At 29.6% G+C, this 10,136-nt stretch overlaps 1 protein-coding gene across 1 annotated transcript; it reads right to left on the bottom strand.

The window, feature by feature from the left end:
• Positions 1-803: 803 nt before the first annotated feature.
• LOC132934715 (protein decapentaplegic-like) lies at positions 804-9,812 on the bottom strand. The gene is made up of 6 exons (XM_061001053.1): positions 9,388-9,812; positions 4,884-4,985; positions 4,639-4,803; positions 4,167-4,371; positions 3,468-3,691; positions 804-3,006 (listed from the first exon to the last, which is right to left on the bottom strand). Exons 1-6 carry the CDS (start codon positions 9,413-9,415, stop codon positions 2,606-2,608), a joined length of 1,125 nt encoding a protein of 374 aa, XP_060857036.1. The 5' UTR covers positions 9,416-9,812; the 3' UTR covers positions 804-2,605.
• Positions 9,813-10,136: the final 324 nt, after the last annotated feature.

Genomic DNA, 10,136 nt, shown 5'->3' with positions numbered 1-10,136 from the left:
GAAAGTTTGGTTTTTGATAGTGGAAAGCGTCTTTTTTCCATCCAGCGGGCGATAAAGTGGGAATCCCTATAATAGTGCCCGGAACTTTATACTATTTTGCTCTTTTGATATTTCGAACCACTCATCAGTTCAAACTCTATGTAAATTGAAATTTTTCAAAACTTCTACCACTTCAAACTATCGAAAGTTGACTGTATATTCTTATTATTTTTCAAAAAAAAATTTAAAAATAACTATACTATCTACACGCTGCAAAGTACCTATAGACCTTTAAAAATTGATTTTACAAATAATATTGTGATTCCGTCAATCAGTTGTAACATTCGTTACACCCCATATATATATATAACACACTAAACACACACTATAGGATTGGATAATACAAAATATACACACTCGACACTTTTTGACCCATACACATTATTACTTATTATTAAAATGACACACGGCAGTTAGTTCGACAATAACCATCAACAGAAACGAACTTTCCTATATATACACTTATTAACAGCCATTTACATGTTTATTGTTCAGTAAAGAATTTTTTTTAATATAATAATTATTATAAATCTATAAACCAAAATTATTATAATTGTTAAATACCTCATACGTAGTGCTCTAACCCCCAGCTTCGGAAAACTTATCCATAAAACAATAGAATATTACTCATAAGTTTTTAATAATGTATCATAAAGTAAAGTAAATTTTTAATGAGCGTTTTAAGTTGTAATTTTTACGACATTGGATGAATACCCTATTTCTCCAATCTAATAAAAAACTAATAACCATATATGCTTGATATTTATACCAGATGTTTTTATTTTCACTTTAAATACATTATAAAATACATTATAAAAATAATTTAACTTGTTATGAGTTATTTATAGACATTTTCAATTTTTTTTTCTATGAATGTCAATACAATTTTTTCTTAATAATATACTTAAGTAATAAACTAGTAAGTATGACCTAAGTACATTAATTGTGAATCGTGTCACACTGATACTAGTTGTGATAAACGGCTATCAAAATAATAAAAAATATAAACTACGATGTATAATATAATATATTGCAAATACATTTTTATACTTACATAATAATAATATTTATTAAAATACAGTATGCAATACCATTAAAAAAAAAAACAACGAAGACAGAATATAAATTATTAATTGAAATAGTAGGATTAGCAATACCAGTAATGAGAATTCGTGTTAGTTCTTTTTTATATAAATATGTCTAAGACACAAGGATCATGATTAAAACTAAATTATATTTGTTTTGTACTTTTTATAATCATGTCCTTTTGTAAATATTTACTTGTAATTATCTATGTACATTATGACTAACACGTTATTAATGCAAAAATGAAATGTTTGACATGTGTATTTATATGTGTGTATATATGTTAAAAAATGAATAATCGTAAAAAACCAACATATGAACACAGATAAAGTTCTTGTGCCTAATCTAACCTCTTGTTAATTGTGTCATGCAAAAAAGTGTATTAAATGTAGAGCCTGGTTATTTAGGAATTTCTTGCGTTAATAAACAGATAGTGCATTTTTCGTAGTTTCATTATTGTGTTATTTATGTGTGTATCCCATTTGAGGTGTTGATCAAAATATGTAAAACCTTTAATCTACAATCTATATCATGAATTTTAATTGGGTTGCGTTCTTTTGTCTATGTAAAAGTACTGTAATTTATTCTTAAATTATGTTTAAGAAACCATGCATTTATCAAGTGCCTGCTAACTACTAATACTACACTAATATACTACTATACTACATTTTTGGGTTAACTTCGTCCCAATTGTCCCCTGATGTAAGAATGGCGGTATCGTATGCATAAGAAAATAATTTACCGTGAAAATTTAAATTATCTAATGAAGAGACATATGTGTATAATATATAATAGGTGATATTACTGTTTCTTGAGGAACCCCCGTTGTAATTGCAGTAACTTCATTGTTAAGTGTGTTGTTCATACTCACTTATTGTTTACTATTATGCAAATAAGATTCTAATAATTTCAATGGCTTATTAATTATACCTATAGATTAAAGTATAAATAATAACGATTTACGAGAAATGGTGTCGAAAGCTTTACTGAGGACTAGGGAAATTCATAATGTCTTTTTTATTATTTTTTAAGTCACTATAAATAACCACGGAAAACCTTGCTAAGACATCTTCTGTTCCTAGATTTTTCCTAAATCCATATTGAGATTAAGGTAGGATATTATTTTCTTCTAAGTAGGTAATTTAAAAGTCAAACATTTTTGAACAAATATTTAAAAAGCTTATCGCTCTGTAATAATTAATTAGTTTTTTATCACCGTTTTTATAAATGGGAGTGACTATGGCACTTTAAAAAGAATATGGTGTGGTACCTTCCCATATTATTGTATTAAATATATGTGGTAATATCTCTGGTATTGATTCTTTAAAATGTTTAACTACGTTGATTGATATTCAATCTTTATTAGGGGCCGAGTGACCTTTCATATTTGAGATAATATTATTCACTTCTAATGTATTAATTATTCTTATAGTACATTATTATAAAATAACTGTCGCTAAATACCACCGCCGCATCGCCCTCATCTACATCCGCACTCGGCCACGGTCATCTCCGGATAGTTTTTCATCTGCAAAATGCCATCGTCGTCTTTGTAAATCAACGACTGCGTCCTCAGCTTGGTCGGTACGCAGCACACCCGCGGAACTTTCACCAAATTAAATGCGTTTAACAGCATCTGCATTATCGCGTGGTTGGACCCGTTCACGTGATCGGCCAACGGGAACGCGCAGTCCCCATGGCAGTAGAACGCTTCGTATCCCGGCGGCGCATCGATCCAATCGCCGAACCCGATTTCTTTGAAATCTACATACATCGAATGCCGCCTGCAGCTTGACGATTTCCCTGTCTTCCGCGGCTGTGCCGGAGCGTTAACCGATCGTTTACTCCGCTGCATCATCCGTTCCAGCGAGCTCTTCTCGCCTGAACAACGTTATTGTTATTATAATTATAATTCATCACATGTTATTATTATAACGATTGTCCAATGTCAATATATTGTCATCTTTCGTGTTTAATGTCAATAACATTGTATTCGACGGATTTAGGGGCCATTAATAATTATTAATTATAATATTTTCCATGATATTTGTGTTGAGGCATTACGATTATATATATATTTATACACCCACCCACCCATTTCAGACATGAAGCAATTGCTTCAAATAATCATATATTTCGCCGCCACTGTCCGAGACTTTAGTATAAATAGCGCCGTTAGGAATAATTTTGAATAATATTATTATAAATTGTGTTAGAATTTGCACTAAGAAACGGCCGAGTTTAAGAAAGCGGGTCACGTCTCACACGTTTAAGCTTTTTTTTATTGCCTCATCAAAATATCAAGTTAACCGTATAGTTATAGATAATAGTATTATTCTTACTTGTTCCGTCATCGGTGTAGACCAATAGCAATGTATTTTCAGGTGATACAAAATCAAACACGCTCAGCAAATGTGTGTGACTACCAGACTCTGTGACGCATTGTACTAGTATACCATGGTTTTCTTTGAAATTGTTCTTTAACAATCTTTCTATAAATGGTGTTACGTCAAAACTTTCGGTCATTGAAATCGTTGACATATTAATTGATTTCGAATCAATAATTCTATAAATATAATTATGACATTAATTTAATGATTATAAAAAATTAAAATGTTTGCACTATATATTTTATATCTATAACCTATTGTACCAGATGTATTCAAATTGTGCGTCGTGGCTTTAAGGGGTATCGCAAATATTAATTGAGTCAGTGAAACTGTGGAAGAACTCTTCTGACACAGAAGAGGGATACAAATAATGATGATAGTGAAATATAATATTTTATCCTAAACGTAAAACATTTAATTTCAGTTTTATATGCATAACTATTATTAAATTAGTTGTATTGACATCATTGTCATTGTATTTATAATATATATTATATATTAATATAAGTAATTAAACATTAAAACTCATTTTTCTTTCTGTGTCCTTACTAATTTATAAACCACCAAATGTTGTAAAGAGACAAAGAATCCATGGAATAAAACATTTTGAATACCTCTGACCTATACAGAATAATTATTCGCCACCCGAACCTGAGAATAGGTTTTGATAGGCCTTTCTCGCCAGGTTGGACTATATCATGTAAAATCACATGAATAAATTCTCCATTCCGTAGTACTTTATCGTATTTTATTGGAAAACGAACTTCAGCAGCTTTAACCTGGTGTTTTTCTGGTATAGAATCTATATCGAACTGTAGCCTATATTTCTTAGACTTAGTTTTAATTGGAGCTGATCCTATAACAATAAAATTATAATTTACAATTTTTTTAATTTTAAAAATATTATAAATAAATAAAAATAATTATTATTCTCATTATTTATCAACTCTATTCTCTAAAATATATTGGCTCAGGATAATGTAATATTCAATATATTTTATTTTAATTAAAAGATTAAAGGTATAAAAACAAATTATAACTTGTTTGGAAAAGGTATATAGGTTGAATTTATCTAAAATATAATAATGTAAGTAGGTACCATATTTAAAAACGTCTTGATTACCTTTGTTGGGATAAATCCTAGCAGTATTGGCTGACGCTGTGTGCAAACCAGGAAGAGAAAAATGCGTTGTCATTGCATTGTTTTCTTCTAGCATGGATTTATACAATTCCATTGTGGAAGATGGTATCTTTATATTTTTATCTACTACAGTTCTCCGGGTTATACCTAAATAATAAAACGATAATTTAATACAATTATTACCAATTAGTTATTGCAATATTAAATATAATTTGTATACATTTTACCTAATTTCTTAAGTAAATTTTTTTCCACTTCTTCATATCCGCTTTTGGCCGACAATCCGGTGTGTAGCATAGCCAACAGTAACATCAAAGTAATCATTGTATCTAAATTCAAAACAATTAATAAGAATCTAATATTAATTGTGCACAATTAACATACATATTCTGTAATAAATTATTATTTAAACTTTAAATTTAACCATTAATCACTAGTTATACACAACATAATATAAATCATAATATTTTATATTAATATACATCTTATTATTTAGATACAAAACCTAAACTACCTACACTTATAGTACATACATTTTTATTAAGTATTACATTTTAAATAATATTTTTATTTAGTAGATTGTGATAAAATGGATAAGTCATATGTGCACTAGTGGACAAGTCAGAAGTAGATTGATAATTTAATTTTAGTCTGTGATAAGATGGACAAGTCATTATGTACACAAAGTGATAAGTCAGTAAAGTGATAAATGCTTCGTGTCATACCAGATAAGTCAACTAAAAATAACTAAATATTACAAATGTTTAAATTTTGTTTTCAAAATCATAACAACTTGTAGTTTTAAACATAATTTAGCAATATAAAATATAAAATATTATTATGTCATTAGTAAATACGTTTTTATCGTCTCCTGAAAAGTTGTAGTTTTTGACTTGACCACCTTCTCATAAAAACTGTCTAATTGTATATTAAACAATTGCAGCATTATTGTTCAAATGGAGTAGGTATACGTGGTTCTATATTATTATCTGTTTATTATTACGTACCCTGTATGGCTGTATGCCGCAAAAACGCGGGTTCACGGTTTTTATAATCGTATTTGAAACACTATTATATCATATTTAAATAGTTTATTATCATTATAATACAATCAGTTAATTGTCAATGGTCATTATTTTTTTAATTATATTTTACGAAGTAGGTATAATGTAGATTAATAGAATAATTATAATGTCGTTTTACAATTGAATTTTTTTTTTAAATTTTTGTTTAGCTATATACTATATAGGTATACCTTATACATTTTATCTTTTAGATTATTATACTAGCTGTTATTATATCAATATTACTTAATACTTTCTAGTATATTAAATTGTTTGTTTATTTCCTTCTATGAGTCAATATACATTTGTTATATATTATCAGTTTTAGGTTTTGAAAGGGGGAGGGGGTGCCTCACATTTTAACTTTATATTTAAATTGTAAGTTTCAAAATGTAGAAAGTTGATAACCACTCAGCTCTACCTACAGTACTTATAGGCAGGGCCGTCTCGAAGAAGAATTTATGGGGGGCCGACTCGATAAATTTTTTTATCGCTTCGCTCGAAAACTTTATATTATTTTTCATTACAATTCATACTATTATTTTAAGAACATATTTTATATATTATATACAGCTTTATTTAAGGGTCTGGTGTAGCGCGGAATAGTTGGCCGCAGTGACTAATGCAAGCTGCGGTACAAGCATCGTCCGGCGTCACTAGCACCCGGATGGGTGATCACTCTGGTTTCTAGCGACGAATCCTCGCTAAAATTGCAAATAACCTGGTGGAAAAAATTCTGCTTCTACATTTTTTTTAGATATTTTGGTTTCAATATCATCAACTTATAAAGAACCTTGTTGAATATTTTATAAATTTTTAACTATAAAATAATTTACAAATGTTCGTGATTTTTAAGAATTTTGTAAACATTTAAGCTTCAGACGCTTAAATAAAAAATATCTTTGAATTTCTAAAAGAACTTCTTGTGTGAGATATTGTGTAACAATTTCAATTTTTTCGATCGAGTTGAAATATTTTTATCAACACGTAAAAAAATCGAAAATTTCTAAATGTTTATAAACAGATTAAAAAGAGTGGAAATATTTTGTTTTTGAATTACCTACAATGAAATAAGAAAATCAATTTCCAGTAAAACTGGTTAATTTATTTTATTTTTTTGATTCCTGATTATTTTGAAAAGTAGTAAGAATATTTTACTTTTGTGAAATGGTACTAAATTAATTGTTAAGCTTTCCTTTAACGTTTATCAAAACCATTACTAGTTAATATTGATATGTAATATGTATGTATTTCAGTATTTGGATTTGAGATAATGTTATCTTATTTATGTTAAAATGTTTTGGAATGTGGGGACTGGGCAGGCGTGGCTTCAGAGACTTACCAGGGGGGGGGGGCATTTTTTTTAGCTATTACAAAATTTTTTGTGTTTTGTCGCAATGTTGTTTTGTTATATGCCATCGTCATGATACGTCGATATATACGTAAACCGTCTGACGACAAAATAATATTTGACATGTTACAAACTACAATGTTATGATTTATAAGTTATAATTATTGACTAATAATGGTATTTTCCACAAATGACTAATTAGTACACGGTCTAGGGTCTGGATATTTTTATTTTTATACACATTAATAGAATACAAATACCTATTCAAAAAACTGTTAACGTGTTATAAAATAACATATAATGATAGGTAGGTATTTAAAATATTCGGAAAATGTAGTAGGTATTTGTATATTATAAACTACCGATAACTAAGTGGAGTATAATATTATTATAATTGATTGCTAAACACATATTATACATCTATAAATCTAGCGGAAACGCATACCTAGCTATTATAGATTTTTATGTCTTTGTATATTTTTTCAACAGAAGAAATAAATATTCTTTAACCTAATGAAAACGCACCTACCGACCAAATAAGCTTACATAATGTTTCAAAATAGATATTTTATGATGGATCTCTATGTATACTTATGTTACCTACATTTGAACGGTTTATATGCATTTTGTAAATCGTTTTCATTCGTTGTCTGCCTCATCCCTACCTATATTTCGTATTCGAATTAGGAAACTTGATATTTAAAACAATGACATACTTATTAGTAGGGTTGATGACTTAAGCAGAATAATGTGAGTGATGTATAAATGTGTTTCATAATACTAGTACCTAAGTTACACTGAACATTTTATTTTAATTATTTTTGCATATTTTGTCTTTATTGCATATAAATGCGTATTTGAGGATATTAGAAAAATAAGAACATATTTATTGCCAGTTTTCGATCTAATAAAGTCAGTTTGGATAAATAAGAAAATATTTTGAAAAACTTCAAGTGCAAAATGTTGGTTATTGACAAATTAAGATAATATGTATACATTTGGAAAATTTAATATTTAAAAATATAATTTGTACTACACTAATCGCAGCATATCGGTCGATTATCTGGCCGACACACTGCAACGCGTGTAACATGTAGTGTTAATTACTAATTAGTTATTTTTCAAATTGTTATAAAATATATAATCAAATTATCTATTTATACTTTTGTTTTCATATTAATTGTATTATATAAGTAGGTACCAAAAGTCATATTATAAACTTTATTAGAACATATTTTAAGCACATATTTTTTGTTTTTTTAGTGCATAAATGCATACAATTTTTCAGGTTTATAAGTACTAGAAGTTCTCAGCCCTACATATTAGTTGATTGTAAATACGTTTTGACACTTTTTTTTTCTTTTGACCACTTTATTGTATTTAATTGGTAATACACTTATAAATAATAACATAATACCTATTTACATATTGGTAAAACACGATTGAGCATACAATATTTTATGCGGCGTTGCCATATTCAAACCAACATTTTGTAATATATTATTTAATTTGTTAGATTTATGCCAGGAAGATTGATGAAGTCTATACTCTGTATGAGACAGACCATTATGGAGAAGTACAGGGATAATAAAAGACATATTTAGTGTATGGTGTTAAAATATTTGAAAAATGTATAGCTGTATTCGGTCAACCACTGGCCACACGTCTATGCAGTCGTATTGCTCGAAACAAAAACAGAAACTTTAACTAAAATTAATTCAACTTAACATAATTTAATAAAATTACAAGCCACTAAGAAATTGAAAACATAAAATTAAATATAAAAATCTTAAGTTCAAATATTGTAAAAATACTGAATATTTACTATTATATAAATTGGAAGATAGGTAGGCATAACAATAATAATTTTAACTTCGTGATAGGCAGTAACCTAGCCTGATTATTTAATTTTATAATCATCAACAGGTCTACAAAACGTTGCATATGACTGTAAAATTGTGTTATTTTTTTCATCAGACCTTATTCGTATTAATGTGATACCTTTTTTAAAATTAATTCATTTTTGTTCAGAATTGTTGAACAAGGCAAATCGCAATATCGTACAATTATTTATACTCAGTCGAGAAGATTTTATTTTTTATTTTTATATATTTGATACGCCGAGAAATTTGCTGAATCGTGTGTTAGCCATATACATAATATACTGACGTGTGCCACGCACAATATACTATGCAATATCTACAGTTTAGTTACAAACCTTACAAAGTACAAAATATTACCATTGTATCGTGTGGTGTACTTATGTCTAATACTAATATATTATGATAAATAAAATATATAATGATCGCGGCTTACCTGACGTGATTAACCCCGATGACGTCATTTCAGAAAAAAAAAACCTTATACGTTGAATCGGTGACGATATATAGGTATTATGATATTTTATAGCACAATAATATCATAATATTATGAACGGACGTTGTATGACGCGCTGTTTGCCGTTCGGCGCACCATCCAGCCAGCCGTATAATAATATTGTTATTACGAAGGGGTTCGGACGATTGAAACAATGATTCCGCGCGTATTCAATGCAATATTATTGTTTTGATTTTGTTATGCAAAAGAGCCGCGAAACGAACTGGTTATACATACAAGACGCGCGAGCGCTGTTGCCACTGCACAAATACACGACCAAACCGAAAAGGAGGTTACAGTGGAATGATGACCGCAGGAGGGTTCTGCCGATGCATTATGTGCCTACAAACGCGTGTGACCGACCGCGTCGCCGGAAATCTGCAGACAAACGGGCGCCCGCCCGGGCTCGGCCCGTCGTGCGGAGGATCGTCGGGGTGTGTGCGAGCGCATGACGTGTGCGCGGCGGTTTTGGGGTGGGGTTAAGGGGAGTTAATGGTCGTGCACGGCAGTTTTGGTGTGGGGTTAAGGGGAGTTGATGGTCAATAGGGCGTGGTTTTCGTATTTCTGGAAACCAGATTTTTCGGCAGCCGCTATAATACGACGATTGTACACAACAACAACACAACGCACATTATTATTATACGCACAGTGTTATAACGTGTGATGCTTGAGTCGAAGGAAAATAAATA

This window comes from Metopolophium dirhodum, chromosome 1 (genome assembly GCF_019925205.1).
Source record: "Metopolophium dirhodum isolate CAU chromosome 1, ASM1992520v1, whole genome shotgun sequence".
Taxonomy (NCBI): Eukaryota; Metazoa; Arthropoda; class Insecta; order Hemiptera; family Aphididae; genus Metopolophium; species Metopolophium dirhodum.
Note: the sequence above shows the minus strand (reverse complement) of the source record. Positions and strands in the feature narration are given on the sequence as shown.